The sequence below is a fragment of the Lasioglossum baleicum genome, chromosome 2, assembly GCF_051020765.1.
Source record: "Lasioglossum baleicum chromosome 2, iyLasBale1, whole genome shotgun sequence".
In the NCBI taxonomy this organism is placed as follows: Eukaryota; Metazoa; Arthropoda; class Insecta; order Hymenoptera; family Halictidae; genus Lasioglossum; species Lasioglossum baleicum.
In genome coordinates, this window is record NC_134930.1 from 19,555,993 (window position 1) to 19,571,998 (window position 16,006).

A 16,006-nucleotide genomic window follows, 5' to 3' on the forward strand; every position below is an offset into this window, starting at 1 on the left:
AAAGAGAAATTCCTTTGGCAAACGGCTCGACTGACGTTCGGCAATTGGTGCAGGAGGTGTGTTGCTTACGAGAAGACCGAAAGCCGAAGGAGAAAGATCGGCATGTATAATGGAGGGGAAGGAAGGACGTTGAAGCCCTGTTGTGACGCAGCCTTAGCTTCATCGAGGTATATATCCACTGGACCTGCTAAGGCCCATTCTCTGCTCGGTGTGTTCCGTTCCCCTACTCGCTTCCCTTCACCTCACCGTGGAGGCCCATCGCGTCCCACCATGGTGCCGCCCGTCCTCTGCCCTTCCGCCACTGAATCTCTCGCTCCCGGGGCCTTTGCCCCACCACTAGGGCCCCGCTTCCACTCGCTGCCTCCATCCCGCGCGTCGACGATGCCTGTCCTCAAAGTCCTCCTTCCACATTCCTGGGTCCCGAGTCGCCGTGCGGTGGAGACGCTTGGGCGGGAGGTGGAATACGAGAGGCCCTATACAAATCACCGGGCTACCGTCTTACCCGGGCTCATTCTTTCTCTTCCTTTCTCCCTCTTTTCCATTCCACTCATCCTTCCTCTCTTTCTCTCTCCTTCCCTCCCGAGATCCGCTCGTTTTCGTTTTGTTCTTCCCCTCTCGCACTCTCTCGCACTCTCTTCCCCCAGCAATACCGTCATCTCCCTCCTTCTCGATCCAGCCTATTATCTCTCTCATTTATCGCGTTCACTCTCTCCTGCTTCCTCCCGCTTCCTGTGTCATCCCCCGTCTCGCTCCTCTCCGTTCCTCCCCATATAATACACGCACGGAGGGGTGTGCCGTGTTCTCCGTTTCTCTTTCACGTTCGCTCGCTCTTCTCATTCCAGCCGTAAGGCCCGTTGATGGGGCCCGATCTCGGCCCGCGCACTCTCTCAGCCGCCCTTCCTCCTCCGTGCACTTTCATGTCCCTTTTCGTCGGTTCCTTTTTCTCCTGTTGCGAACAACACGCACCTCGACCCTCGGCCACGCACACGCACCACGCGTTGACGCCCAAAAAATTTGACGTTTCGTATAAATTACCCGCGCGACGCGGCTCGGCTCGACCTGGCCCAGCCAGCGTGCATACGCTTCTCCTTGCTCGCTCGAATAATTTGCCGGACAGAGAATGGAGAGAAGCGTCCGCGGGACGCGCGGAGAAGACGCGACCGTCTTCGAGTGTACGCGCTCCGTCCGGAAAGTATCCGACCTTGTGCTGTGGCGGGTGGAAGTATCATTCCTGGTTCATTATCGATGAGGCCCCCTTCAAAGTATTGTCCGTTGGTAGCCACAACTTTCTTCCAGCGATCCTCCCACTTACGGAAACACTCCTTCACCCTTCCGACACGAAGGACGTGCGGTGTGCGTCCTGATGCAACATTTTCGTCTTTTTACGATTCTACGATTACATGTTCTGAATGAAAAAGTTTGGAGTCACGGCGTAAATTCAGAGAAACAGGAGGTTTATAAGAAGAGCTTCAGCTTTACAGTATAGGATTTGCGTCTTTATCAGAGAAAAGTCATCTTCATGCGAAATAAAAAATGTTTGCATTGATTGCAAGACACAGGAGCCAAATAACAATTTCATTCCTCTTTTAATTATCTTATTGGCGGCCTTAAATCTTGTAGATACCTCCACTGTTTTAAATTGTACGTACCCACTTTTGTCATAAATGCTTAAAATCCGCAGTCTAGTCATGAAAATAAATTCGAAAGGCTCGCAAAAATTATGCAATTTAATCGATGTCCTGTGTTAAGCATTAGTGATCACCAGACTTGACCAGACTGCGGATCTGTATGCAAAATAAAAATATTCTGCATTGATTGAGGGAAGCAGGAATAAAATAAAAATTGATTTCATCCCTTAACTACTTTGTCACGTTAAAAACAACGTTACAGTATTTTCTTGAATTTTTCTAATCTGTTACTGTTTTATATTTCACCCAACTAGTTTCTTCATAAATGCATCAAGATCCGCAGTCCAGTGATCACAACTTTAAACGGCAATATCTCGAAAGTGAACTTATAAACACAGATATAAACATGCGCTATCCGCCCACTTAGGAACGAAGATAGAAGCAAAACTCGGATACTTTCCGGCCAAACCTCGTGTATACAATCTCTCGCTAAATATGAACCTCGACGGAGATCATGCTTCGAGATTCTGTTAGTAACAATCACGTTCGATCAATTACGATTTAGAAACGACGTGCAACGTGGACGATTTCGGGAACGTCCATCATCATCTCCACACGAGCTCGCAAGATATCGAGCTACCCGGCGCGGTAGTTCGATCCCGGAGGCGATCCGTTCGCGATATCTATTTTTAGTAAGAACCGTCCGAGTCCAGACGGTGGTGATTACAAAATTGCTGCAGCGATTGGTTCGTGTCATTTGACCGCAAAAGGGGGCGCGCGGCGAAGGGCGTACGGAACAGGGGAGCAAGAAGAAGACGAAAAGGACTGTACTACAGGGACGAGGAGCTCCGCGGAGGTAGAATACGGGGAGGGAAGAAAAAAGCAAGCGCACCGGCCGACGAAGAAAAAGAAGCGAAGACGGTAGCAACAATAACGTCGCCAAGAAGATGAAGAAAAAGGAGAGAGATAGACAGAGGAGCGCCATGGATGATCATACTGGTACTGGCGAAAAACTATCGTCCAGGAAGAAAGGGAGTCACAAAGTTCTAGAGGAAAAACAGACGCGAAGACGGTAGCAACAATAACGTCGCCAAGAAGACGAAGGAGAAGGGAGATATCGGATGATTGCACAAGTTCTTGCGCGATTTGAAAATAAAGTTCAATGGTTAAACTTTAAAGCATCCAGCTTTATTAATCAATAATATAGTCATCATTCTTTGCTAATTGTAGAAGATAGAAGACGGTAGCGACAATAACGTCGGCAAGAAGATGAAGCAGAAGCGACTTGCGATGATTGTGCTCGTGCTAAGGAAAAACTGCCGTCCAAAAAAGGGAGTAAGAAGATTCTAGAAGGAAAACAGATGCAGAAAACCGCAACGCGCAAGATAGAAAAGAAACAGGACCGCGAGGAGGGCCAGATGAGGTCCTAGTGCCTACGGGGCACGGTTTGCGGACTCGAGGAACACGGACACGGAGACGGGCGCACACACCAGACGCCGTCCAACCGACGCACGCATGCATGCAGGGGTGTGAGCGATCTTTTTCTCCTTGTTTTGGCTTTTCAGATGCATTTTTTTCCTGTCGTGGCATGGCTCGCGCGCCTCAAAACCCGCCAGCTCAGCCTCGTCGTGATGGGGCCCCGCTGGAATGTAGGAGGGAGGGGTTCCGCAGGGCCCAGCGAGGCCCGAGAAGGGTCCCTCCGAGTGGGGGTACCAGTCGGACCGGCTTGTCATGACTGGTGGGAAGAGGCAGAGAGTAGAGCGAGGGTAGCGGTGGCGGGTATTCGCTGCGGGGAGGGGACGAAGACGGCTCGGAAGCAGCGGGCCAGAGGAAGAGAGAGAGAGAGATGAAGAAGACTGCGATATGCAGAAAGATTTCAAGATTAGTCAAGAGTTTCTGGGACCCGCGGGCTCCAAATGTTTAGACACGCTCCGAGGTCCTACTACGGTGTAGGACACTTTCTCTTTTGCGAACTTTTCGATTTACGCAGAATAGGCTACGCTCAGTGAAAGTATGTATTCTTATCGTTTCCGGTGTTCGTTCTTGCACGCGAGCTGTCCCGATCCTGTTTCCCTTCGAACGAAACTGCTTTGTAGGGAAGATAGGGGAAGGTACCAGTTACTGTGACCCACCAGGTTATCGGACGCAAACAAACTTTTTAGAAATTAATGAAGTATCTAGCAGTATCGCTTTACTTTGAAAAATAAAATTGACGTTTCCCCTTTACAATCATTTTTGTTTCAGATATAGGAAACATTTGTTAAAAACCTTATTCCCCGAGACGACGCAATTTTTCGCGAAATTTTGCACAACGCGGAACTCCGGATTAAAACTTCGTGAATGTTTTTCTTTTGCTTTTTAACAAAATCGTCCAGAAAAATTTGACATTTTGCTCTACTCATTCTATCTGCTGGCAATTTTTCTATCCGACACGATTGAATTGAAACTCTGCTAGCTAGATCGCTGGTAAAACGCGGAACTTCGGATTAAAACTTCGTGAATGTTCCTTTTGCTTTTTAACAAAATCGTCCAGGACAATTCGACACGATACAGGAAAAAGGATAATAAAAACTTCCAAGTCTTCGCTAAATATCCGGTAACTGGTGTCTTTACCCTACTCATTCTATTTGCTGGCAATTTTTTTATTCCCACACGATTGAAATGAAACTCTGCTAGATCGTTGGTAAAAATCCTATCTGCTGCGAAGATCGACCGGCGTGACATTGAAGTCGATCTGGATTCAACAAAAGCAGCGACGCTCGGTATTTCTTGTTCCTCCGAAGCTTCCGATAATATCCGTCGACTGATTGCGAAACTACGGTTATTTCCATAAATTTTTTGTGGAAAAGAGAATGCCAATCAATCCGTCTAGACATTCGCTGCGACACCGCGGACGTTAAAAACTCGCGCTGTCATTTAAAAAGGCAACGTTGGCCTTTGAATTACCTTGATGTCAATGTCCAATAAAATATTCGTTAATATCATCGTATTTGCCCGCGTCAGCTTTAATCTTGCATTTCAACAAAGAGACGTATACATGGGAAGGTATCTCGTTTCTCGTGGTTCACCTTGTACTTGCTAATTCCTCGTACAATAGTCAATAGAGTATACTGGATCACCTAAGAACTGAAAAATATTTGAAAAATTTACACGAATGGCTACTAGAGATGCATTTAACGATATGATTATCTACATGTCAATAATATATCGAGAACTATTTTGTTTAGAATTCTGTCGGGCAAGCTCCCGTTGAAAAATTTAATAAATCTAATAGATTTTATGCATTCACATGACAAAAATGCGTAGGTTTAATCTAAAACAGTAACAACATTAAATTTTAAAAATACTGTTGTTTTATCCTTAACCTATTAGACATATTAACAAAGAAAATACATTTTTATTTCACTCCAGTTTGTAGAAAATTCTTATTTTGCATGAAGATCTGTCTACATATCACTAATTAAAATAATTTGTGTTATGGTGAACAAAATGATCGATAACGTCGGTGGCTCCCTTGAATGAAGGGAGCTTTGCTATTTTCGATGATAGTGAAACAAGAAAAAACTTGCTCGAACGACGAGGTGTTCTCATGTGAATTAAACGAATCGGATTTCAGCGCGACTTGATTGCGTCACTCGCGTTCCTCTCGAAAGATAAACAGCCTTGACTGGATCTGGGCCCGGAGTTGGGTCCAAAAGTCGGGTCTGTCAATCGGCCGGCTAACGACGGTCCCGTCACGAAATCGGACGGGCAACTCGACGTCGCGATCGTGTCGAGGACTCGCGCACTCGCGAAACGCAACACCTAATGACTCGCGTGAGCATCGGTAACCCGATCTACTCCGAAGGAGGTTAAAATGTGGCGCGCCGTAATTCGAGGCGGATACGCTACCCCGCAAGTCATTCACGATGTTCACCGGGCCCGTCCGACCGTATTTCGTCCGTTAAACGGTGGATCGACGGAAAAGGGGACATCGTGGTTCCGCGAAGGGTAAACGCACCGGCGCACGATGGGGTGAACCGATGAATTTTGTGTCAAAATCAAATAACTTTCGACAGACATCAGACAGCGCGATGATTTTTCTTTTTTAAATTAAAGCTGAAATATTACAGAATATACAAACAATACAGAAACTATGATACGAACGTCTTTTAACTTTGGAAATCTGTGTTAATCTTGCCGAGTTACAAAAAAATTGTGGTTTATCCAATACCATGTACGGACAGATTTATTTCTTTTCTCAAATCTGGTCGCAAAATTTGTCTACCGCCAGAGGATTTTGCAAAAAATCGATTTTTGTGAAAAGAAATTAATGATACGCATTTAGAACGTAGCAAGATCATGGAATAATGTTTCTTGATTGATTAATTTCCTTCCCATAGTTACACTCGCGATGAAGATCGTAAACAAAGTCTAACAAATATGAACGTCACGTATTTCCTTTTAAATAAAATCAAAGATTCGTTTCTAATCAATATTTAAGCAACACAATATTGAAGCATATATAAATTTTCTTCTCTCTTCTACGACATTTTTGGGGATAAAGACGTCCTACTCGCTGTAACTGTCAAGAAAATATTACGGCAAGGGGTTAATTCCAAGTAGGAAGCAAATTCACTCACCGGAAAGTATTGCCAGGCCGAAGAGTTCGCAGTCTCGCATGCCCTGCTGGCCGAGAAGCATGCATGTCTGCGCATACACTTCCTTTACTCTCGACTTCGCCTGCAAAAATAAACGACAATTAGTCGAGAACTGTATGTACCAACAAAATAATGTTTGATAGCGTTCGATCCGACATTAACCCTTAGTTAGTGGCGACTAGTGGTTATAAGTAGACAGCGGATTTTATGCATTTATGACAAAACTGAGCAGCCGCCATTTGAAACAGTCAAAACATTAAAGCAACATAAAAATAGGGTTGTATTATTTTCAGCCTATTAAACGTGTTAAGAATGAAAATAAATGTCTATTTCACTCCAGTTCGTTGCAATTCAGGTAGAACATTTTTATTTTGCATAAAGATAAGCTGTCTAGTTGTGGGAGATCGGAAAGAACGAATAAAACTGTGGTTATATGCAAAGATATACGAAAAAACGTGGTAAAATGGATGATTCCGTGGACTGAAAGAATGTTATGAGAAAAGTGAGTTTAACCCTTATCGGTAATGTAAAATAATTGTTACGTTATCAAATTATCTCATACCAAACAAATGACTAAACATTTGAATATTGCACGAGTAAAAAAACTCATATACGATGGAAATATTCTACATAGGTCGGAAGAAATGTTTACTTTTCGCGTTAAAATAGTCTCAAGTGCTTAAAAATGTCCAGTACGAATGAAACGCGGTTCAGTGGACAGTTTCCTCGGAAAAAATCGAATTCATTGAGTCCCAGTCTATAAAAAGGATTTCGATCGTGGAATCGTGGATGGGCGTTTCGGGAGAATGAACTCGAGGGAGTACCGATCCGGCAATCCCGATAATAAAGTCTTCAACATTAATGTCACGCGAAATCGTCGACAATCCCCTGTTCTTTTTCGCCGTGGTCGGCCGATACGTCGCATAAATTCCAGCGATATTAACACCCGGACAGTTTATAATCTCGTTCTGGCAGATGGTCTCCCGCGAAAAAGGCGTCAGCCGGAGGATCGACGCTCGAAATACCTCCGTAAACGTCTGTCAAAAAGTCGAGGGGATTCCGGTTTCTCTAGAATGCGGGTTACCGCAAAGTTCGAAGCTGTCCGTGGAAACACGCCACGTGAATTTCTGTCTCGTGTTACCCTCGCCGAATCGGAGTATGAATGGTGCAACGACAGCAAATGTCTCTGTGTTCGACAGTTGGACCTGTTTCACTCGACCGCGTCACGCTTTGTGGTTTCGCTCGGAACGCATCTGCGTCACGGTAGAACTGAATGGTCCCAGGCGGGGCCATTTTCTACGGCACACAGTGGGACCTTTCGTCCAAATCGGAGACAAAATCAAACAACTTTCGATAGAAATGAGGTAGAGCGATGAAATTTTTTTTGAATTAAAGCTGAAACATTGCAGAATATGGGAAAAATAGGGAGATTATGGTAAGAACGTTTCTTAACGTTGAGAAAATTCGTTAAACTTGCACAATTTCGAGAAAATTGTGGTTTTTACAATACCACGCGCGGAAAAAAATTTTTTTAACGTGCTGTACTTCATTCCTCGTAGATTTTTTCACGCTGATTTCAAACCTGGTCTCAAAATTTTTCTACGACCTCAGCATATTGCAAAATCGATTACTTGAAACTCTACATGTTTAACGAATTTTCTCAAACGATGACTTTTTAATATTGGACTATAGGATGTGAACTTTTTCGAGAAGTTAGAGCAATCAGTCCACTACATGATTTGAAGAAATATTTTTTCAAAAATTGCAATTGGTCGGAAATGAAGAGAAAATACTAAAAGTTGCGTTTTACAAATTTTTCATGTGGACCTATATTGAAAATTTTAAAAATACATTTTGTAGATCTGTGGCAATTATATATACTGCGAAAGTTTCATCGAAATCCTTAGATTTATTGCAGTTGGAGGCCGCAAATCGTGAAAAACTTCGATTTCCACCATCTTTAAACGTTTGCAACTGATTGCGTCGTCGACCGATTTTGATGAAATTGTCAGGATATGTTTAATTGATACAGATCTACGGCACGTGTTTTCTAAATTTTCCATATAAGCCCACATCAAAAATATGTGGTTGGATAAAGAAATTTATCGAATCAGTTTCCACGTAAACTTTGAAATTTTAATAACTGCGAAATGAAAAATATAAAACCGATCATTTGACCGACAGTGGTAGTGGTTTAGTGTTAAGGGTTCGAGACCAGCGAGCGAATTTCGTTGAACGCCAGAGCCAGAGCCCAGGTTACAGCGTGTGGTAACGCTGGCATTCTGCAACGTGCACGCATGTAATAACAATGCGTGGATGGATGAATATTGCAAACGGTGAAAGCGTACCACATACCAGGCTCGTTACGACCGTGGTAGCTCGCGAACTTAGCAATAGCAGTGTCATACGTCGATCATTGAATCTTTAAGAGAGTCGTAGTACCTGTTGATTCATAGAACGTATTCACGTCGTTCTAGAGCGAGGACATTATATTTCGGAATAAAGATTTTCATATTTACATAACTCATTTCGATCTGGAAAAGATATATTTTACATTTTCATCAGAAATCGTCTATCGTGAAAACCATTTATAGAAGATTTCCATATTTATTTATTCATTTATTGCTAGATTTCCACATTTATACATAACTCACTTCTAGACTGCAGAGGGTTATGCAAATTTCCAATTTTTGTGTACAATTTTGAAGAAAGTGCAATGAAATAAAATCCTATTTTTAATGGGAACACTCTTTGCTGATCCAATACCAATAAGAATAGTACTGAATTTTATCAAATTTTATATTCTTGCATTTTTTGAAAATTTGCATAAGCCATAGATACATAAAGATCCGCAGTCTACTCATTTCGGTCTGCGAATGGCATATTTTATATTTTCATCAAAAATCGTATATCAAGAAGAACATTTATAGATTTCCATATTTACATAACTCATTTCGGTCTGCAAAAGGCATATTTTATATTTTCATCAAAAATCGTACATCGTAAAAACCATTTATGGAAGATTTCCATATGTACATAACTAATTTCGATCTGTAAGAGGCATATTTTTTATATTTTCATCAAAAATCATACATCGTGAGAACCGTTTATAGAAGATTTCCATATTTTCATTACTAATTTCGGTCTGCAAAAGGCCTATTTTAAACTTTCACCAAAAATCGTGTATCCTGACAAACATTTAAACATTTCAAAGCGCCCATTGAATTCTAGCGAGGTTTCGGCTTGAATCGATCGGACCGGTGTTAATTCGCATTCGTGATTTCTCAATCGTCCAGCGTACACATACCTACGTCGTTCAAAGCCGAACAGGCCCGATACAAACAGTTCTTTCAAATCACTTAATTTTTCTCAACGGGAGAAAAACACGCGTCCGCTTCGATATCGGCAATTATCCGGCTCGATGAGCAGCGTGTCTCAAGGCTTCTGAAATGACCCGCATTAAAGTTGTTCGCGTAAGAACGCGGTCTTAACTATGTAGCGAGAGCAATACACACGATTTCATTTCTTGCCGTGATTTCCTTCTTTTTTTTCCTCTTTCTCTCTCTCTCTCTCCCTCGAATCGTCGACTCGCTGTTAATGAAACATTCCGCGCCCCTCTGTCCCCGGATCTCTTCAGCTACGCTCGACAGGAGACACCGCGGATGAAGTTCTTATTGTTGTTATGCAGCCGAACAAATTTATACCACACGCTGATCGCTTAATTACCGATCACGCAAGACGAGCCTTTTTTCCCCCAACGCGTTTCTTGCCGATTGTATCCTCGTTTTCCACGCCGAGGATTCCGCCGTTTAAGATTTCCATTATTCCCCGGAGAGCCGAGGGAACTCCCTGTTTTTATCGTCGCGAAAAACGAGTTCCTTTTTCCTGCATTCCATTGTAAAACACACGAGGAGCGATTTTAATGATTTCGAAACGACAATACAGGATTAGTTCAATCTGTCGATTAAGTTAAATGAATTTAGTTAAATTGAATTTACTTGAAAACGAAGCCTCGCACGCAATTTCGTTATTCTTGAGTTTCGTCTTATTTCTAGCCATGAATTATGGGACACCCTGCATAGCTACAGAAATCGTCAGTTGTCCGAGGGTTAAAGCAAGAAGTGCGAATTATGCTTATATCTGCAAACTGGAGGACACTTAAATATTTCTTCGTTATCGTATCGCGCGTCAACAGATTATGATCGATTGGCCACTGTGAGCCTCTGAATACCATTAAATTGATAGGTTGCGGGATGTACATATCTAGAGTAATGTTTCTGTTGATACATGTATGCAAATCGCACGCAAACTTCGCGATCGCATGCGACAAAACTACGAAAACTACGGCAGATACGAAGTCTCACTTACACGGTTGCTGCTGTTGGAGTTTGCTCAAGGCGAATGCAACACCTCGGCACGTGCAACGATTCTAACGCACGTTGGACTCCATTATTCATGCCGATCAATTATTTACGATTAAATAATCACGACGTTCTCCGTACCGTTTTTTGTCTTCGTACCAGTACCAGAAACTGTTGGAAGCAATTTAACATTCCGGGGACGAGTAGACTGCGGATTTATTGCGTTTGTGATGAAAATGAGTGGATGGAAAATAGAAGAATGCAGATCAATTTGATTTTGCATAAAAATATTGTAGTTGCAGTTGCTCTATTTATTTAGATTTCGTGCAATTTTGATTGCGATATGTGCTTCGATGAATAAATTTTGTCGGATCAATTTCCGTGTAAGCCACTTCGTAATTTCAATAATTGTGAAATGAAAAATTAAAAACTGGTCATTTGACTGGCAGTGGTAGGTTTATTTTGACAATTTTCAATTTTTCCAGATGAATTTTAAGAAAGTAGGAGAAAATACAATCTATTTCCAGTGGTAGTAGTTTTTGTAGATCTGAAGGAAGTAGAAATCGTACTACATTTTGTGGAATTTTATTCTCTAGCATTTTAAAAAAAATTTTAGAAGCCATAAATGCATAAAGATCCGGCAACCTGGTGATAATTATCTAAAAGTTCGAGATTGTTTCTCCCGTGTCGAAATTACAGATCGACTGGTATCGCACCGTGGAAGAGAAAGAAACGAGAACAGGTGTGGAGAGGAGGAAAATAAGAATCTCTGTGAACACCCACGGATATTCAAATCGCGATTCGCTTTGCCTTGCTTCCTACTGTAACGCCGGGCTCTTTTTTTCGGCTGAATGGACGCGCGCCGACCCTCGCATTATTCGCGAAACAAAGCATCGACGAATTCGCTGTCAGCTCGATTTGCATAAATTGCGATCGCTCCGCCGACATATCGCGCGTGTTCACAGTCTCAAGAATAAAACGCGAAAGCGGAAAGCGTTCTTGTTCGCTTCGTGTAACAAGCGGATGAACGCGAATCGTAATCTTGTGAAGTGAATGAAAAACTCTGTCATTGAACATCAACCACGTGCAATAGACGGAAAGAAATTTCTATTGCTGGTATTATAAACAGAAATATACATGGAAATACAGTATGTGATTCTAACACGGGCTATTGCGCCTCGGCACTGGAGGCAAAACCAATAAAACACGCTCGGCAGTCAACGTGTTAATGGGATTTTCAAAGGCAGTCGCTTAAACGTCTTTAACAAGCTTGAAATTGCCATTGCTATTGGGAAATTTATTAACGAATAGTTGACGCTTTATGTACGGGAAGCTTTTCAATAATTGTGTACCAAACGTGAGCTTAAAAATCTTCTTATATAATCAACTCGAAGAATCGTTGGATTATTTCACATCGCATTAGTTTAAACTAAACGAATTCAATGTATTATAATTTTTACGACATAGCCAGAAAAGAGCCGTTAGATTCCGCTTGTTATTTCAAGCTATAATTATTTCAACCATAAACCACTTTCACAATTATGGACACAGATGTGAGCACAATTTTTATTTTGCAACCAAGATGGACAGTCCGGCAACGAATAATTGTTTAAACACTCTCAGCTACGGGTATAATCCACTCGCAATCGCACACAACGTCGCTAGAAACATGAAAAACCGCAGGATCGGAGTTTCACGTCGGTACCGCGAGCGATCATAAGCTCGGGAGCGATAGCGTGTCTCTGTAATTAATAGTTCTTGATTACGAGCAGCAAACTGAAGTGCTACGGATAAATCCTCGGGGACATCGACGTCCCTTAATGAACTCCGAATCCCATCCCATCCCCGAGATAACGCGATGCCACGGAAATCCATAAAGAAGTCCGAATAACCGTCGACCGCTACGGTTCTTTGGAAGTTGAGTGCCTCTTATAAATAATATTGTTACGGAACGGGCCGAAGGAGGAGTTGGGGGAGGGGGGATTGTTTTACGACTGCTTCAACAACTCGATTCCTCCTTGAAAAAGTGGTGGGGAGGTAGGGGGACGAGGCATCGTAACACGGAGGCACTTGGCCCCCAGTGATAAATGCAGGTACATCTCGTGCCGGGGCTAGGTAAGAGAGTCTTCGTTTCCAGACACATACACGCGCACACACGACAGTTTCTCTCCCTTTTGCTCATTAGTCGCGAGAGGCGAAAGAGTTCGCCCGACGCGGCCGATAAAAGCCATATTATTTTCCACGATTAGAAAGTTACCTGATGTAACACGAGCTATCCCGGTCCACGGGAACCGGTTGAAGGTTCCGCTATGCTGGTGTATCGGGATCTCTCTCGCATGTCCGCCCGCAGCGAAAAATCGGGACCGATGCACGGTGTCGCGACTCCCGTGTTCAAAATGATCGTTCGGTTTCGAAATTGCCCGTTCCGGGCCCGGAATCTAAGTCTCGCTACGATGTAGGAGCAAGACACGGACTGCAGAATTGACTGTGAACTTCTCAACGACAAAGGGGACAGGCAAAAAGCTCATAGCACGGGTGATATGCGAAAATACAGGAAATTGGAGCAAATGGCTGAAAGACGAGGCGAGAGGATGCGACCTTTGTGAGGACAAGTATGGAGGGTTACCCTGGGTTAGTCGACAACTCATTTGGCCGACACTGTTTTCATTTACGATTGGACCGACAGTAACTTTCGTCGACACTACGTTTTCATCTACACGGTCAAATCATCGACAAATGTCTTCATTGACACGGTTTGGCCGACAGGAACTCGGTCAAATCGTCAATGAAAACAGTGTCGGCCAAATGAGTTGTCGACCAACCCAGGGTAACCCAAGTATGGAAGCCTAGAACATTTAACGAGAGAATGCTGGGTAATGAGAGAAAAAATCAGGATCGAGGATGTAGTGAGCGGGAGGAAAGACAGAAATGTCGAAGAGTGGTGGGAGAAGTTGAGGAGAAAGAGAGAAAAGAGAGCATAAATATACCAAAGAATCTATCAAAGGATATGTAAAAACAAATGTTAGGGAATAGGAAAGAATGCAATAATTAGGATACAAGCAGAGTAGGAATGAGCGAGACAAAGAAATAGAGTGGGAGAAGGTATGGACCGAATGTGTGAAATAAGATAGATATGTAAAGTTAGGTTAATGTAAACCAAGTCACATTTCTTAACTGTAAGGCTGAAATAAAGCAAATACACATTGCATTCCTTTTTTGCCTTTCAGAATCTAAAACAAACGATCGTTGCCGTTCGTGACATGTTAGAAAACGCGGTTCCGACCCTGATCCCAGAATTACGATAATCGAGATGGCCGGAAACGTGTAATAAAGTAAATTGGAGAGACGGATCTCTGAGCATCGTTCGATTACGAAACACAATGGCGACTATTGTGATCTTGGTACGGGTATGTAATTTCTTTGGAGTACTCGACCAGTTGGATTACTATTGCTTATCGTTGGTAAGCATGCATTGCCGAACAAAAACCAAATATGTAAAATGTTTGGTTGAAAATCAGTACAGCCAGATGAGCAGAGTTCACTTGAATTTTTGCAAGGAGCTAGTATATTCTAGTTAGGGTTTGCAATCCCGCAGGATATCGATACGACATTTAACAATAGACAAAGATTTAATTAAGAACGAATTAGAACGAATGTATATGTAAACGAGCTGTCTGTAAATACATACATACATATAGCTTTCATTGAATTAAAATCAGAAAAATGTTCAAATTATATAATAAAATTTTTTTCATTTGTAGAACTTTGAAAATAAGATCGTAAAAAGCAAAGACCCTCAGCACTCGAATGGTGTGACTCTGAGGAGCTACTAAAAATTGCTGTACTATTATTCAGAATATGGTTTACATTATTAATTATGTCAGTATCGAATCAATTATTAAATATTTAGGTATTGTACGAGGTGTTATACCAATTTCATATCCATACAATTTTTAAAATCATGGGGAACGGAAATATTCTAGGTCGGAAGAAATGTTTAACGCTAAACCTACCACGGCCAGTCAAATGACCGGTTTTATATTTTCATTCCATCATTACTGAAATTATAAAGTTACATATACAGAAATTGATTCGATAAATTTTTTCATTCAAGCACATATTGTAATCAAAATTGCACAAGATCTAAATAAATAGAGCCTTGTCATTTGTATAAGCTAAAACATTTTAATCGCTTTTAGAGTTCGGTAGGCTTAGTGTTAATTTTCGAGTGAAAATAGCTCCGAGTGCAAAGGGTTAATTGTTGTATCTCCAAAGATATAGATCTTTTAATTATCCTATTAAACTGAAACTAATACCTTCATGTCCTTGAATATTTTTAACATGTCCACTGCTTGAAATTGCACGTGTCCATTTTTGTCATAAATGCATCAAATCCGCAGTCTTCGAAATCTTCGACTTTCGAAGGAAAGTAACAGCCCTAATCCAAAGTTCTGGTTACTGCGTTCAGTTTGATTCAACCGGATTCAGTAGATTTGACCAGCCGGTCTGAGGAAAGAAAGAAATGGTGGCACAGGGGGCGGGGGAGGCGATGCATCGCGATGATGGTAAGGTAAAACTAATCGAGAATATACCGTAGAGGCCGTAGACGGAAACGCTCGCACAATTGCAGCGTTTTAAGCGTTGCCCCGGAGGGAAAGGGTCCCTCATAAATGCTCGCGAAGGAATGCGCTTGCCGAGGTAGCGGAACAATTTATCGCCTCGTATCGAATATTTCGAGTCGCTCGGCGCATTCCGGCGCCGATCTTGTCCGCACCAAATCTCTACGGGCCACCATAAAATATCCGCTGGAACAGCCTGTCGGCTCAGATTTACGGTCGATCCTATCGGCGCGCATTTCATGATTCCATGTCCCGGACGACGACTACGGGGCCACGGGATAGATTCGCAAGATTGACAAAAATATCTGTCCGAACGGATCTTCCTCGTGGCAGCCGGATGATTTACATCGGGCGACCGACCTAACTTGTCGCCACGGTGCGTTCACTATCGACAAAAGTCAAACATCAACTTTCACGTCAAGTATAATAATACTGTCCAACAGCCAAAAAGGATTTCGATTCTCACTATGAAATTCTTATAGGTTTTTGCGCCGATTCCGAATCTGTCCTTAATTTTTCTCCTGGACGCACAGTTTTTGAGAAATTTGAGTTTGAAGAATGACCCATTTTTCAACTTTGAACAAATATTGTGATGTTATTATAAAAGATATTGAATTGATCTTTACAAATATGGTAAATAAGTTTATAAGTTAAATAAGGTTTAGTAATAACTAAACAGCGGATTTTTATGCAAAATAAAAATTTTCTTCCTGGATTGCAACAAATGTCAAATGTCTGTCTTAACGTATGTTTAAATT

The 16,006-nt window shown here is 42.3% G+C and overlaps 1 protein-coding gene across 1 annotated transcript in view; it reads right to left on the bottom strand.

Annotated features, from left to right (window-relative positions):
- The window catches only part of LOC143215470 (protein expanded), a 113,953-nt gene that overhangs the window by 28,858 nt on the left and 69,089 nt on the right, over positions 1 to 16,006 (bottom strand). Inside the window, exon 4 of the mRNA XM_076437610.1 lies at positions 6,251 to 6,350. Coding sequence (XP_076293725.1) covers positions 6,251 to 6,350 — 100 coding nt within the window. The remainder of the gene's footprint in view (positions 1 to 6,250; positions 6,351 to 16,006) is intronic.